A 15,253-nucleotide genomic window follows, 5' to 3' on the forward strand; every position below is an offset into this window, starting at 1 on the left:
TTGCTCGCCAGGGGATCGCTACACCTCGCGGAACCAGTGGTAAAAGGTTTAGTTTACTAGTTATAGACGATATAGTGGCGAGAGCGCTTGTATTTTGTTTTTATCTGCTGCATTATTCGTGAAGGAACCTGATATTGCGTAATTTCACACCTAGAATAAGAGGTGAGACTGTTCCTCGAGAAAAGGTGTATAGATGTTGAAAGGAGAGACTGCGGAGGCATGACAGCCTTGGATGAAGCCTTATCACCTACATCTGGTTTTGGGGGTCGTCATCTTGTTACTACAACACGGCACACGTGTCCCGAAAGGATCAACCAAGGATATTCTAGATCCAGTCAATTCCTTGTGCTAGATGCCGTGACGCAGTCATGATTTATAGTACGTCTGCACATCTATCAACTACTGGCTCACGTGTTCCAGGTGATTTTTGACAACTACTCGACCCTTACTCTAGAAAGTAGCAACGACATTACAAGAGAGTTTCCTGCCAAATACTCGACTCTTATTGTGCATATGATCGAGGTATATACATCAAGGAGTTGGTCGCAACTTCGTTAATCATAAGCCTAGTGTCCGACAGCTCCAAGATGCCTTCATGTGTCAGACCTAGCCGTGAAACTAGACGCCCGAGGTCGTGGATTTTGCCACATCCCTTTTGTTCTCGTCCTTGCCGTCCGATCGAATAGATATAACAATCGAAGCTAGACACGCGGCCGCACGTTTCCTTCTTGCATCAACCTTCAGGCGCCGACGCTGTTTCTCATCATCGCTGTTAAAATCCATGCCGTTCTGGCCCATACGCCCCGAAATGTCGCAGCAAGATTTTTCAGATTCTATTGCATAGCTGCTATAGCTAGATTTATACGACAGCTGGTCTGACGTGGTTCGATGCTTGGGCTCGTGATTATCGACAGGTTTCCAGTCAAATTTGACAAAGCCTTCGTCACTCTCGCTCAGGTCGCTCTCGGCAGCTAGCTCGATCTCTTCGGCTGGGACCTTTCGATGAAGGTGCGGTTGCATCTCTATCCCATGCAGTGTCTTTAATTGCAGTGAGTCAATGCGGTGATCCTTCACAGGGGGAAAGTGACTTACGTTCTGTATATTATGCTTCCACCAACATCTTCTAAAGAACTCCAAGCTTTCGTAGCTTTCATCTATAACCAGATAGCTTGTTCCGTGAATTCCGCTAATGACCATATTGGGTAAACGGGAGAATTATTTATTTCGGTTTATAATTGAACATTATAATAGGATGTGAGGGGAGCTATGCTGAAGATCTAGTGAAGATCTAGTAATGGTAGCAATGCGATACCGAGCAAGGGATGGCCGCACCCAGCAATAAGAATAAGGGGCATACGCTAAGGAATACACAGGCCACCATCGTCCGTTTGCGGCCTCCAAGTCCTAGTAACCTTTAAAATTCAAATAGGCGCTCGCTTTCTAGGGCTTTCTCACGCAATCTTCCAGCAGCCCCTTGAATGATATTACAGCTGTTAATTAATATATTAGTAGCAACAGCTATCTTGTCCAAGTGCTACCCGTGTATATTTACAAGGGGACCAGATGTGGGATATGTTTTTTTTTAGCCACGCCGAGTTGGTACTAAGCCAGGACCAGGACCAACACCATTGAAAATAGTTCATCTTCGGAAGGACGAAGAAGTATCTTATTTTTAAGCTTGAGCCCGGAAATGATTCATTGTTCACGGCTGATATTAGAAAGCATCAGGAACAGATTCGGCAGTTCCGAAGTTCGCCTTGTGACCAGTTAAGTAGGAGGCGATCCTGGTTCGATACTAACCAGGTGGACTGAAGACCATAGAATCAGCTCTCGTCAGCCTGGCCTATACCCGTTATATGGATTTGATTGAATGAGAAGCAACAAATTTAGGTTAGCAAGGGTGAGAAGAGGGACAAGCCTCAACTGATATAGGATCGAGGGGAATAAGGCTACCACGAATTACCGTAATATGTGCCGCGAGAGGCGACGCCCGGCACATGCTACCGAGAAAGCATCCGTTACTGCCTTACAGACAATACTCATCAACACGGTCGATTACATCGACATGATACAAATGAGGTAACGCGTGAAAATATGGACCAACTTCGCCTCGTTCATGGATTACAGACTTCATGATGATAAGCGGTTTGATCCATTGAGGTTGGGGCTGACGGTAGGTTCTAGCTATGCTTCTCTGAATGTAGAGGGATTAGTATGGCGGATGAGGAAAGCAGAAGCGAGCAAGGGAAGAGTGAGCAATACGAGGAAAATGGGAGCGAATTAAATGAAGCTTTCATGAGACAGCAGAGGTATATACAAAACGACCTTGTCCTGTCTGTTATTGTAGAAGCCCGTAAACGTTTTCCGTTCTAGCCACTTATCATGAAAAAGGTCGAAGAATAGGTAGGGCAAGGCGTTTCTTAAGGGACCAGGGTATGTTTGTCAACAGTTTTGAAAGGCGTCCCAGTATAATCTTTATTAAGTAACATTATTTTCCCTAACTACCCCTAGTCTTAAAAAGTAGAGAAGTATATAAAGATGGACTTACTGCCTACCACCAGTCCACGGAAACCCCAGCATCCCCCCCAGTACCTATCCTTCCTTCACTATCTCGCCGTCAACACTGACCTATGCCTTCTAACAAATATTTATCTACCCGTGTTGTCGAAAATAACTTCATAATGCTTAAGCTTCCTTCAGAGATCCACCATATAATCGCAGGTCAGTGCGAACCCGGGGACATCGCAGCCCTTTCGAGCACTTGCCAACAGCTGCATCAAACATACAACCTGCTTCTCTACGAGCAAAATGTCAAATCCTACTTATTACGATCAACATCAACAAATGGAATCACATCCCGTTCGTGCCAAGGATAGATCTCCGCCGAGGATCTAGGGGGCGCTCTTCGGGAGGACTCAGCAGCGAGAGCGGAACGAGACGTACCCGACGGACCTAATAGCAGCATCGAAAGTTGCCCCCAGAGACAGCCAGCTACGAATTCTTCAACCGGCAGAGAACCTGCTTAGCGATATCCAAATTCCGACTATTCAGGGCGAGCTTGTTTATCGTAAAAGCGTCGCACTACGCCTGCAAGGTGACATTGATGGATCTCAAAACACTATCAGGACTTTCCTAGCGAGCTATGGCTCTCAAACCTTAACCAAGGAGGATCTTGCAATCCTTCATTTGTCGCAAGCCACATCGGGTCCCGCGGCCGTAGTGAGGCGCCCCGCTTAGTTGAGCCAGCGCGTAGTTGACAGGTATGCCCACAGTTCTCTGTAGAGAGTCCTGCACGCCTTCCTCATTCCAGACTATAAGATCTTTTCCTAGGGGTGCGGGTACTGCTGGACCGCGGTATTCTGACCCAAGTTCCTCTTTGAACATATTGAGCATGTTTTCGTAGGTAAATTCCGTCCACCTCACAATCGTTTCGATTTCAATGGGATTGTTGGCTTGTTCAGTATTTTGGCCTGCATTCAGGCGACTGGCATCGATTTGGTGACCCCCCTGGGAGAGGAGGAAGTCTAGGACTGTTTGTGTCATTGTAGAAAGCTAGCAGTGGTAAAGGTAATCAAAGCTTGAGTGGCTGTAGAGCATGACAAAAATTCGAGAAGAAGGCAAGGGGGCCTTTCTATTTCTCCTTTATTCCCTCACTACTTCGGTTCTGCCATCTGGATGGATAAATTATGGACCAAATCAGGGCGGCGACCGCCGTAACCTCTTCCCCTAGTCGGCAGGCGCAAACCGCGGTAAAGCTAGTAAACATAGAAGTATGCCCAATATGGATATGAGTATGGTGGTATCTAGCATCCTGCGAGCAAGGGCTAAACCATTCCCTCTATGACACGACTGTATTACTACCTAAATGTGCGCTATATTCGTGGCCGTTAATTCTGAAATGTAACCACACTATAAACCAAAGCAGCCGCTATAGGCCTCATCCCACTGAGGATAGCATTAAATGGAATATAGGCTGAGGGACGAGAAAATGGCGTTGGGACTAACTACAACACCGTGACGGGTGGCTTTTCCAAGATAGGCTCTAGGTTCCTCTTTGGCGGGGGTGGCCTGAATAATTTTCGTGTTCCGGAAGCTAGTCTCCTACAGATAAGCTGGAGTTCCGTCACGGATAGTCAGGGACGGGAAGGCCCCGGCGGTCAATTTATCGCTAAAACGATGAAGGCTTTTTCGTAACAACTCCATCGAGTGTCGTAGGAACGCTACGCACTGCTGAAGCTCAGATAACGCTGCGGTTACTTGCATGAATCCATCAGGTTGTCCGCGAGAGTCGTCTTCTCCGGAGATCTGGTCCTGCTTGTCAACATCCCCACTTCTACTCCGTTGGCTATCCATGTCGCCACGACCCGGTTCATAGTCGCTATTCGAGCCCGAGTCTGAGCCTGCATCTGGCACAACCAACTCTCGTAGGCTATCGCTGCTATATGAGGCCTTATCTGAATCTGTCTCTACGAAAGAAAAGAGGGTTATTTTTTTAGTGCTGGAATGGAATAATGCTCATGCATTGCTGAACTTGCTTACCGTTGGCCCAGTCGTCGTTGGAGTAATTTTCCTGTGATTGCATGGCATACATACCTAGGTAGCTAGGTACAAAATCTAGTGCATATAAATGCAGTGTTTCGCTAAACATCCATCTTCCCATCTTATTATGTTGATTGTAACTCATTTATGTATGTAAAATTACACCGCGAGGAGTTCAGGGGAGACAAAGATTGGTGGGTCCTAGACCCGTATCCTGCCCTTCAGATACGGCCCAGATGACGGCCCAGATGTCGTCCTATATATCGCCGCCGTGTCAGCACTGGCGATAAAATGGGCTCGGGCTGAAGGACTTAAACATGGGTTCTCGATAATGCCAAAACAAGGCCTATATCAGGGCCTAATAAAAGGCTACCAGAGACGACCTAGTTATGGTATCATAGTGTAAAAGTGTAGGGTGTGACGGCTATGAGGTCTGTATCTAGCTATGCAATCTATGTACTTATATTTAGAGAAACAATTGAGAGACTATGCTATACCTTGCCCTTATCTCCTAAGTATGCACTTGCTTCGACGATTTATGCTGAATAATTTATCGTAGCTCGCCAAGCGTTTCGATCGGTCTTAAGTTATGAAGCTTCATATCGCAAGCACGAGTTTGCGACGTTATGGCTTGAACCAATTCTCGGACATGTAGGACTACTAAAAGATCATGGAAGACGGAAGACAAGAATTATTCCCGTTAATTCTTCCCTTTTCTAGGTCAAGGGTCTACTTTTAGGTCTAAATCGCCGTTAATTCCTTGAGTATAAATATGCCAAGTGCTGCACTACACTTCTGCAAACTTGAATCAAAGCCATAAAGTTATTATTATCATTATAATTTAAGATGGCCGCAGCTAAACCAGCTAAAGTTACGCGACGTTCGAGTCAAAAAAAGAATCAAGAGAATCCCCAGTTGACACGACAACTGACGGCAATGCAACGAGAAAAGAAGAAGCTAGAAAAGGAACTTGCTGACGTACGCTCAAAACTAGAAAAACTACCTAAAAAAGCGAACGAGGAAGTTAAAGCCAATCTTGAATCACAAATCCAGCAAATTCAAAGCGATCTAATGGATTTAGATGAGCCAGAGAGATCTACTCTAACGCCTGTTCAGGAGAACGAGGTGGTTAGCACGGATACAACACCTAGTGATCCTGGGCAAGGCGACATTCTCAACGAAGGCCTTTTTGTTTCTTTGAACAAGAGGGACGAAGGCGACGAGTGTGAAACACTGACTCTCGATGACCTTATGGAAGATCCAGACAAAGACACCCAGGGCAATGGCAAACGCGATGAAACGCCGATAGGGTGGGCTAAGGGTAGCTTCGGGCGCCCATATATTGTCTGCCAGCTCGGGCCGTCCAGCCTCGGAAACTTCCGAATCAGAAAAGCTAATGAGGTCATCACATCCATCACAGGAGACAGTACAAAGAACCTCAGAGCCTCCAAGATGGATGAGTTGAAGAAAGAGGACGGTGATTGGGTATTGGGGCAGGGCGGCCTGGTAGGAATCCAGGGCGTGGCTTGGCATTATTCCGATGAGGAAAACAAGTTCGAACTACTCCAGAAACCAAGGGGCATCACCTTAATCAAGGTTAAGGTGTGCATTGAAGAAGACGGTGTTACTAAAAATACTAACTGCTGGGTGACCAAGACTGCTATGAGGCGGTTCCGTAAGGGCTCTTTAAAGCTCCAAGAAGACATCATGGTAGGAGATAAGGTCATCATATCGAAGGACAAGAAAATAATGCAGGCAGACCTCATTATTATTAGAGCAGCTATTCGATTCGACAAAAAGTATCAAGAATACATTCGAGCGGGGCGAACCGGAGGATACGACAGGTCTCCGTCTCCCGACCCGGATGCGACCAATTAACGAAGGTAAGAAGTCGGTGGAAGAATGATTGCTGACTTGCTCCGCCAGTGGCCGGTCCATATATAGCTCATGGCCTAAAAACTATCTAGAGAGGACATTGGATGGGTGATAACGCAATAGTATGTCTGTTATGTACGTCTAAGCTGGCCTAGACGTTTTTTTTATTGTGTATACTCGTTTTACGAAGTCTTTTTCCGATTGTTTATCTTGCCTTAAATCGTTCTTCATAAAGTTACTTAAGTAGCTATCCTAATGACACTGAATACTATGTCCAATTACGTGATGCTAGTTATATCTAAAGCATAGAAACTCTTCAAGCTCAAGTTCAAGTTCAATGTTGTGCCTAACCCTCGTGTAGTATAGCAACATCCTCACATTCTATGGTCAAGAGCTACAGCACGATACCAGTCTAAAGCTTGCACAACTAGCGCAGGCCGATGCCAATGAGAATAGAGACATGGCAGTCTTGGCCGACCTCACATACAGGGATTCACGATCAATGCGTATCGCGACGGCTATTGCTGTGTTCTATCTTCCACTGAATCTAGTCATGGTGCGTGCACTTGTATCCGTGTTTCTGTCTTCTCAACTCCGGACGACCGTGTTGCTCTGCCATCCGACTAACCCCTTATACTCCTAATCATAGTCATTCTTTAGTAGTACGCTCGTCTGGTATGGGACGGAGGTCGATGTGGCAGAAAATCATAGCTCGAGTATTCAGATTCGCAGCGAGGTATGGATCGCAAGCGTAGCCGCTGTCGTGCTTGCTATCGGTACAGTGTGTTGGTCATGGTGGTGGAATTGGAGGGAGCGGAGGCGGTCGATGAAAAGGGGCACTTCTTTAAAGACTCGGTCGTAATTGCGCCGTCGTGGCTAGGGAATTCGTGGTGTCGAGAAGAAGGAAAGCGCGTGTGGGCGGTGTAATCTGTACCTAGGCAATGTTTTCCTTGCGTAATATCTCGTGACCTGGGAGCACGGCCTTTCAATCACGTGCTCGCATATGACTTTTATTGGATCAAAGACGGAGACCGCGTTGCTGGAATATGCCAAGGCTTATCTCGGAATGGGACCAGTGAGCGAAGAGCGATCAAATGTGAAAACGCTACAGCTCGTTCCTTTCGATTCCGGCCGAAAATGTATGGGTATCGTGGTCCAGCTGGAGAACGGCGCAGCTCGCTTGTACGTGAAGGGAGCATCGGAAATTATGCTTAGGAAATGCTCATCAATCATCCGCGATCCTACCCGAGACTCGTCAAGCGCGCCTCTCACAATTGACGACAAGGAGGCCGTCAAAGACCTTATCGAAAACTACGCATCTAGGTCCTTGAGAACTATCGGAATCATCTATCGTGACTTTGAAAGATGGCCCCCGCGGAACGCTAAGCGTGCCGAAGGCGATCAGAACGAAGTTATTTTCGAGGACATCTTCAACAACATGACCTTCGTTGGTATGGTTGGCATCCAAGACCCCCTCCGCGAAGGAGTCCCGGGGGCGGTCAAGCGGTGTCGGAGAGCTGGTGTTGTTGTTCGCATGGTTACTGGCGACAACAAACTCACGGCCCAGGCCATCGCGAGAGAGTGCGGCATACTGGATAGAGAAGGCTTAATTATGGAAGGACCGGAATTTCGGAATCTTAGCAAGTTCCAGCAGAACGAAATTATCCCGCGCCTTCGCGTGTTGGCACGCTCTAGTCCCGAAGATAAGCGTATTCTCGTGCGTCGTCTCAAAGATATGGGTGAGACCGTTGCGGTTACGGGCGACGGTACAAATGACGCGCCTGCTCTGAAGCTCGCAGACGTGGGGTTTTCCATGGGCATTACTGGTACTGAAGTAGCAAAGGAGGCATCCGCGATCATTCTTATGGATGACAACTTCACCAGCATCGTGAAGGCCCTAAAATGGGGCCGAGCTGTTAACGATGCCGTCAAACGATTCCTGCAGTTTCAGCTTACGGTCAACGTCACAGCCATCGTCTTGACCTTCGTCACGGCAGTCTCTAGCAGTGATGAAGGCTCTGTACTGACAGCTGTTCAGCTTCTGTGGGTTAACCTGATCATGGATACTCTTGCGGCCCTCGCTCTCGCCACGGACCCTCCTCAAGATGGCTGTTTGGACCGCAAGCCGGAACGGAGAGGTGCCAGTATTATTTCGATAACGATGTGGAAGATGATCATAGGGCAGGCGATTTATCAGTTGGCAGTCACATTTATTCTCTACTATGCTGCAGGCTCTACTGGCATAGCCACGAACAACGATCAGCGCAACACCCTAGTTTTCAACACCTTCGTGTGGATGCAGATCTTCAACCAGTGGAAGTAAGTACAAATGTCCCCTAGTTACTCCGGAATACTCGATACTAACATGGTGACAGCAATCGTCGTTTGGATAACCACTTCAACATCTTCGAAGGCCTGTTACAGAATTGGTACTTTATCATCATCAACTTTGCCGTGTCCGGTGCCCAAGTCCTTATCATTTTCGTTGGTGGAACTCCATTCAGTATCTCTCCCACGAAACCTCCACAGACAGGTCCTCAGTGGGCGTGTGCAATTGTCCTGGGTGTTATTTCCATTATAATTGGCGCGGCAATCCGTCTGATTCCGGACGAGTTGATCAGCAGATGCATTCCGGAGTTCCTGAAGAAGAAGCGCGACATCCCTGGATTGGCGGTATCAGACGAAGAGAGATTCAACGATTACCCCGAGGCCCTTGCTAATGTAAGAGACGAGCTCGCATTCGTCAGGAAGCTCAAGGGTGGTCGTCTGAACAACTTGAAATTCGCTGTCCAACACCCTCGCAATTTCATAAAGACGAGAAGTCCCTTTCACTCTAGGTCGAATTCGATGAGAGCCCCACAGACTCCGACAGGTGAAGACAGCTTCAGCGTCCCCTCACCAGCGCCGACAGGAAACGATCTAGATCCATGAGGCCGCGGTCAAGTTCCGCATTAGGCGCGCCTACGGTTATGGCGGGTATTATCGATGGTGGTGTGGTAACAGGTCGGTCCCCGGGGGGGGGGGGAACAACTGAGGGGCGCGATTCTAACTTGCCATCTTAACTAAAGCCGCGGTCCGTAATTTGAAGCCGAATGGATTTAAGAGTGAACAAGGAGTATTTTTTTTTATTTACGTGTTCAAATAGATATTATAGTTGACTTTAGATTGCGGGGCTTAGTATGGTATTTTTATCCGTCGTCTTTTTAAGCTTGATTCGTAATTGAGGGCAAAAGAGAATAGAATCACTGACTTCTAGGCTACTTCGTGGGATTAAGAGGAGTAATGATATATAGTTAATCTTTCTACTATTTATAAGAGGAAATTGAAGACAGACGGTGATGTTGGTGCTGTCGCTGGTGCTGCCGTCGGTGATTGAGGGCTCCGTGTCGCTATTCTCCTCTTCCGACACCTCTAACTCTGGGTCGAAGACAACCTTTGTGATATAGTAACTCCGCCGACTGCCGCTTTGCCCATTAAGCCATTCTTTGCGGGACTCGATAATATGTAGTCTACCAGAGGTCTGGTCTCTCTCTGACTTGAGAAAACCCCACCTATCGTCAATGGGGCCTTCGGCATGCTGCCTCCTCCAGCTATAAGTTTTTTCCATAGTCTGGGTCATCTTAGGGTCTGGATCGTCGAGGGGAAAGCGAAAACAATGGTAATAGGAGGTCCAGTTTGTTTCTCTGATCTCAAAGTCCGTCTGATTGGACAACCCGTAGAAGTAGTCGTCAATGATTTCGAAGCAGACGGTGGAACCAATATCATAACCAACCAGGGCCGTTAGATGTATCTTCTGGGGAAACCAGAAGGAGTCGTTCATCCTAAATCCGTCTGCACCCTCTTCTGAGTGGGTACCAAAGTATAGATAGTCCTTATTATTTCGAACGAATATCTTAGCCGTAGATTCTAACTGGACCTTGGCTACGATTCGCTGTTCCTCGGCCTTAAACATCAGGAGCCAATTTTCCGTATCTGGTAGCGCAAAGGAAAACAGGCATGATGTGATACCATTTGCATGATACAGGGCCCGAAACTTGTATTTACTGCTCTTGGTATGGCCTCGCGGATAAGGGTTGGGATGTCTATGGCAAGTTCACACCCTGCCGAGCCGTGGAGGTCAAGGATACGCAGCCATCTCCTGGGTCGCGATTCAACGATGTAGCACAGTACCCCGTGGATATACTGATAAGAATCGGCCAGACCGACAATGCCCAGTACATACGGGGGTGCTTGGGAGAGTGCTTGATGCCTTTTCGCCACCCGACGAAGGGCACGTGAGTATTTACTACTCCACTCCGCTTCCCTTGCCTCTACTGTATGCTTTGGCCTATGAAGGATCGTTAGTGTTGTAGGTGTAAGTGTAGGTGTAGACGCGTGTTTTAGGTCGCGTATCGCGCAGGGCACGTTGGTCTTTCGGAGACAACTCACGGTAATAATAGCCTTGCAGAAGCTTTCCTCTCTCACTAGGTATTGAAAGTGACGGCAGCATAGCGACAGGTCGAAGATTTCATCTATATCTAAGTCTTTCACTATGTATGCCATGATTGCATGGTACCCTACGTCTGAAGAGCCGCATGGTGGATTGTTGATGCAGCTCCCAAGCGCGTTCTCCACCAAGACAATAGTGACAAGGCTCTCTTATCGTCCCCCATACCCCTGTAGAGCACTGTAAGCGTAAGCTGTATTTCTCTTTAAATGCATATTGCAATTTATATTACGAATCTTCCCTTAATTAAGACTGTCCTGGCTCTGCCACACCCCATGCGGCCCCCTGCAAGATGATCGTGGTGTTGACAAGCCTGCAGCGCAAGACACAGCTAGGGCTTTCCACCGGGGGTCTCCATCCCGCAACACGCGAATGGCTACGATTCCACCCACCCGTCACGGCCTGGGAACTTAGGTACCTAGGTACCTAACGAGATGCATGCCAGCCGTGATACATCTCATGCACGGCAGGACTAGTATTACGTCTGTGGTCGGAATGCATGTACGCAGCGACTTATAAGTCCATCCTCAGGCCGAGGGGTGAGCTAAGGGAATCAGTGCCTCTTATAAAGCCATCTAACAAAAAAAAGGTGTACAGGATCAACCTTGGCTGTTTTCGAGAGCGATCCACTGTAATGGCGGCACCAGACGAACATTCGCCTCTTCTAGAACCTCGGGGTTCAGCTCGGGCTCGAGCTATTGGACCCTACCTCTTTTACATCTCGATCCTTGCCCTGTGCTTCCTCACCAACGTAATCCCAATACTTATGGAAACCTTACCCGCCTTCTCTGACGGGACGATCGCTTTCTATCTTCAGTCGGGTATATTCAATGACTGGCTACATGCGATTCTTGGGCCTTTCGTGCCGCCAGCTCTGGAAAGCTGCGTATCTGTTCTGCTACGATGCGATCTTGACCCGAGAGACAAGAAGACCAGCAGAAAATCCAAATCACTAGATGCATTTATGAAATCTGCGATGAAGCTACCGACGGCCCTCTTCACGATCTATAGGGTATTTGGAAACCCTTGGATGTTCCTCGTGGTGTTGGCATTTCAGACCGTGGCTACTATTCTCTCCTCACAAATCGCTAACGAGGCACAAGATCGAAGAGCTGCGCGCGAGAAAGCTTTGGAAGGCGACAGGGTGGCGAAGGCGCTGGAAGCGCTGAGAGCAGTGGAAACACTAGACGTGCCGAAGACGCAGGAAACCTCGAAGGCACTGCACATAGTACAGCAGCATCTCGAGGCGGTACTGGCTTCGCCGATTCGGAACGCGTCTTCTGACGCGCTTGGTGCGGCCAAGTCCGAGTTTACCGCCAGCCTCCAGTTGCGGGGGCGAATTATCTTCTCTCGGAAGCTGGTACTCTTCTTGGTCTTCGCGGCATGCGCATCGAGAGAGATCACGCAGGCTACCCTCACCTCGCTTTCCCATAGACTGCTCGCGTTAGACGACCTATGCGACAAGATAGCGGAGAATATACCGAACACCTTACGAATCCTCAGCATGATGGCCGAGGGATCGTCGCTGTGGAGTTGGAAGGGGATTAGGAATATCCATTCCAATTTCTCCAAGGCCTGCGAAGCGAATTGGAGAGTAGATCCGATGCCCATGGGCGAGGTGCCTCGAATCAAGAGGTCTATGGAGCAATTTGCGAACGCGAAGTTGGTCGTTTCGGCCGTCTTGTGTAGGTGGGTTGGACGCCAGGTGTAGGTATCCCCGGATGTTAGCATTATTGTCGAAACTAACAAGACAGCAGTAGACATAGGCGTGATTACGCCTTTCCAGACGATGCTGTTACCAGTCCGTGATGATGGTGATGACGATGACGATGACGATGTTGATAATAAGAATAGGGGGAATCGTCGACAGCGGGGCATTCTAGACTCGGCCAATCAGCGCTTGGGTACTAACCCGAATAAGAAGCTCTCTAATTGTCACGTATGGCACGATGGCATTGGTATAATGAACTCACGATGAAATGCGGAAATACGTCCCTACGCAACCTTCTCAGATCACTTCCAGATTATACAAGGCAAACCAAATTCACGTAGTCAATATGCGTATATTATGTCGCCCCTTGATTAACCTCGACAACCGCTCTCCAGCTAGTAAACGACTCCACCCCCACCCAATACCATAGAACCCCGCCCCCCTTTTCCCCATCGTCCATCCCCGGTCCCGTCGCAACATTCGTCACGCAGCGGTACTTCGGAGAGACCGTAGCGTAGCATTAAGACGCGTCCCGACGAAAATATGAACACCATCACTGGCGAAGAGAATATGCTCACGCAATGCCGTGCTGCGATCAGTTACATTAGCGGCGTCCGGAGCTGCTCGGCAGCGAGAGGCCTGCGGCGGGGGGACGTACAAGGCCTACGAGAAGACGCAACAGTTGCATAAACATAGAGACAAAGTGAACTGCACCGATCAACACGCAGGCGGGTATCACCCCTAGGGCGATAGCAAAGTCAAAAATAATGAGGTTGGGCACCGCTTTTAGGAAAGAGGTTCCGGCGCGAGACAAGAGGAGCAAGCCGTTAAGATGCTGACCATCCCTGTCAAGCCAGTCCCACTGTTGAACCAGACGTGGATGCGTAGACAATAGGGTGAGACCCCAAAGGAGGCAGTGACAACACTCGGATAGATGGTGAAGTACGTAATCCTTCAACGGCGCGCGCGAGGGCATGGCGGATGTTTAGACAGATGATCTCGAAAGTACGATAGCCGATAATACAGTTCATTATATTGTGTTATGCGCGCGACACGGCGAGAGAAGTGGTCCGATTTTAGGATCTGATCTGGGCAGCCCGACGCCCCGACTGCAGCGTCCACACGCCGGTCATCCTCTATGGCACATCGAGATCTATGCAGCACTAAGGAAACTTATGTATGGGCCATGGCCCCGTGGGCCTCCATTAGATGCTTTGCTAGACATGGTGATAGAACAATCTACATGCTAATCATTGAGCTTCAAGTCCAGGCCGGCACGGTCGGCCAGAAGGGTCTCAAGTCGCTTCGACGCTATAGTTCGTCGCCCTGGACTGGTTTTGTCAGACACACGTATCTAATAGATGTTTATTATTGATCTCGGATTATGTAACCAAAGGTTATTAATAGGTGGACAACTTATAGGCACAGACTATCATACACCATGTGAGTACCTTAGTATCTAACACATTATGATTCAAGTTCCAACTCCATTACCACACCCCCTCCGCCCTTCAAACCTGTGAAAGGGAGATTCTCATAGCTTCGTGGTGTGACCATTCCTGTGAGAGCCGGTGCAACCTAATGGCTTCAATGTCTCTTGCTAGACTTCGAGGTGGAAGAGCCGCAAGCGATGACGACGCCTGATGACAATGATAATTTATGGAATTTGCTTTCCATTAGAGACTAGGACGTAGTACATGTTCGTCTGGTTCCCAGGAGAAACTATAAACTGGACAGTCCCGTTTATGGGGACTTGATGAGGGAAGATATTCGAAGACATTGTGAAGAACTGACAGCTGGAACTCTTGCAGTCTATTCGAAAACGTTTAGCAGGGAGTATCCTTGATGAGATAATTATGTGGGAAAACCACAGAATTATTGGAACCAGTTCAAAACGAATTAGCATCGTGCCGTGGCGAGTCAAGATTCGGTGCCGGCGTATTTGTAGCAATCCCTGACACACATTATCCAACGAATGTTCACTGCAGCGTGGGGGCTATAGGGCCTGTTACCATAGAGAGCTGGCTAAACATGCCCTCATAGAGTATGTATCATCCTAAGGTCCTCTACGCCACACGGTTGGGCTACGTCCCCTGTTTCGTTCGGCGAGCCACTAGACAGATCCCAATACCCGCGCATGTCTTACTAGCGAAGCCATAGGGAGGCGTAGTGTAACATATGAAAGCTGTCTAGCACGATTCCGGCATTATTTCTTATGCATGGGATAAGTCATAACTACGGCTACCTTCTACACGTAGCCCGCCAGTTATGGCGTGTGGTATTTCCGCGCTTTGGTGATAACGCGGGACCATTTTCTGCGCTTGCTATATCCATTACCAGGTTTCCAGCTGTACCTATATCTGCTAAAAAGCATAACTGTGGCCTAAGCTGGCCCGGCTAGGCCGTAAGTATCCCGCCACGCTCCTCCGTGGGCCCTGGGCTGTCGGCCTTCCCCTAGCAAACCGCTCATGTCAGTCTCCGAATCAGGAATGTATATACTAGCGTGCAAGCTGATGAAGGCATCTCTCCCGGTCAGCTTGTTCTTCTTGCCACTATTTTATATTATTTCTCCATCGATTCATCAGCTTGTCGATCGTCAATTCGGTGAGGTAGTGTTCGTCGTTATCGTCGTTATCGTCGTA

General features: G+C 48.3%; 8 protein-coding genes across 8 annotated transcripts; 3 read left to right on the forward strand and 5 right to left on the reverse strand.

The window, feature by feature from the left end:
* Positions 1–618: 618 nt before the first annotated feature.
* Positions 619–1,197, reverse strand: F4822DRAFT_435413 (uncharacterized protein; the record flags this gene model as incomplete). Its single annotated transcript, XM_051462170.1, has 2 exons — positions 619–1,038; positions 1,093–1,197. 2 exons carry the CDS (start codon positions 1,195–1,197, stop codon positions 619–621), a joined length of 525 nt encoding a protein of 174 aa, XP_051308360.1.
* Positions 1,198–3,156: 1,959 nt separating this feature from the next.
* On the reverse strand, positions 3,157–3,569 carry F4822DRAFT_441022 (uncharacterized protein; the record flags this gene model as incomplete). Its single annotated transcript, XM_051462816.1, has 1 exon — positions 3,157–3,569. Exon 1 carries the CDS (start codon positions 3,541–3,543, stop codon positions 3,157–3,159), a length of 387 nt encoding a protein of 128 aa, XP_051308361.1. The 5' UTR covers positions 3,544–3,569.
* A 532-nt stretch (positions 3,570–4,101) lies between these two features.
* Positions 4,102–4,582, reverse strand: F4822DRAFT_435415 (uncharacterized protein; the record flags this gene model as incomplete). Its single annotated transcript, XM_051462171.1, has 2 exons — positions 4,102–4,466; positions 4,540–4,582. The coding sequence occupies 2 exons, from the start codon at positions 4,580–4,582 to the stop codon at positions 4,102–4,104; spliced, it is 408 nt and encodes a 135-aa protein (XP_051308362.1).
* Positions 4,583–5,385: 803 nt separating this feature from the next.
* Positions 5,386–6,492, forward strand: F4822DRAFT_441025 (uncharacterized protein; the record flags this gene model as incomplete). Its single annotated transcript, XM_051462817.1, has 1 exon — positions 5,386–6,492. One exon carries the CDS (start codon positions 5,386–5,388, stop codon positions 6,415–6,417), a length of 1,032 nt encoding a protein of 343 aa, XP_051308363.1. The 3' UTR covers positions 6,418–6,492.
* Positions 6,493–7,078: 586 nt separating this feature from the next.
* Positions 7,079–9,460, forward strand: F4822DRAFT_104157 (uncharacterized protein). The gene is made up of 2 exons (XM_051452356.1): positions 7,079–8,733; positions 8,790–9,460. Exons 1-2 carry the CDS (start codon positions 7,418–7,420, stop codon positions 9,343–9,345), a joined length of 1,872 nt encoding a protein of 623 aa, XP_051308364.1. The 5' UTR covers positions 7,079–7,417; the 3' UTR covers positions 9,346–9,460.
* Positions 9,461–10,824, reverse strand: F4822DRAFT_104158 (uncharacterized protein). The gene has a single exon (XM_051452357.1). It carries the CDS (start codon positions 10,364–10,366, stop codon positions 9,575–9,577), a length of 792 nt encoding a protein of 263 aa, XP_051308365.1. The 5' UTR covers positions 10,367–10,824; the 3' UTR covers positions 9,461–9,574.
* Positions 10,825–11,008: 184 nt separating this feature from the next.
* On the forward strand, positions 11,009–12,815 carry F4822DRAFT_423445 (uncharacterized protein). Its single transcript, XM_051459975.1, has one exon. The coding sequence runs from the start codon at positions 11,400–11,402 to the stop codon at positions 12,609–12,611; it is 1,212 nt and encodes a 403-aa protein (XP_051308366.1). The 5' UTR covers positions 11,009–11,399; the 3' UTR covers positions 12,612–12,815.
* Positions 12,816–13,185: 370 nt separating this feature from the next.
* Positions 13,186–13,587, reverse strand: F4822DRAFT_435420 (uncharacterized protein; the record flags this gene model as incomplete). The annotated part of the gene is made up of 2 exons (XM_051462172.1): positions 13,186–13,200; positions 13,270–13,587. The coding sequence occupies 2 exons, from the start codon at positions 13,585–13,587 to the stop codon at positions 13,186–13,188; spliced, it is 333 nt and encodes a 110-aa protein (XP_051308367.1).
* Positions 13,588–15,253: the final 1,666 nt, after the last annotated feature.

Source organism: Hypoxylon trugodes (genome assembly GCF_022578975.1).
Source record: "Hypoxylon trugodes strain CBS 135444 unplaced genomic scaffold F4822scaffold_17, whole genome shotgun sequence".
Taxonomy (NCBI): domain Eukaryota; kingdom Fungi; phylum Ascomycota; class Sordariomycetes; order Xylariales; family Hypoxylaceae; genus Hypoxylon; species Hypoxylon trugodes.

Bases quoted from the DNA above. Each gene is read 5' to 3' on its own strand.
- F4822DRAFT_104157 (XM_051452356.1), top strand. From the start codon at position 7,418: ATGACTTTTATTGGATCAAAGACGGAGACCGCGTTGCTGGAATATGCC. The intron at 8,734-8,789 runs GTAAGTACAAAT...ACATGGTGACAG, and splicing joins CAGATCTTCAACCAGTGGAA to CAATCGTCGTTTGGATAACC.
- F4822DRAFT_104158 (XM_051452357.1), bottom strand. From the start codon at position 10,366: ATGTTTAAGGCCGAGGAACAGCGAATCGTAGCCAAGGTCCAGTTAGAA.
- F4822DRAFT_423445 (XM_051459975.1), top strand. From the start codon at position 11,400: ATGTACGCAGCGACTTATAAGTCCATCCTCAGGCCGAGGGGTGAGCTA.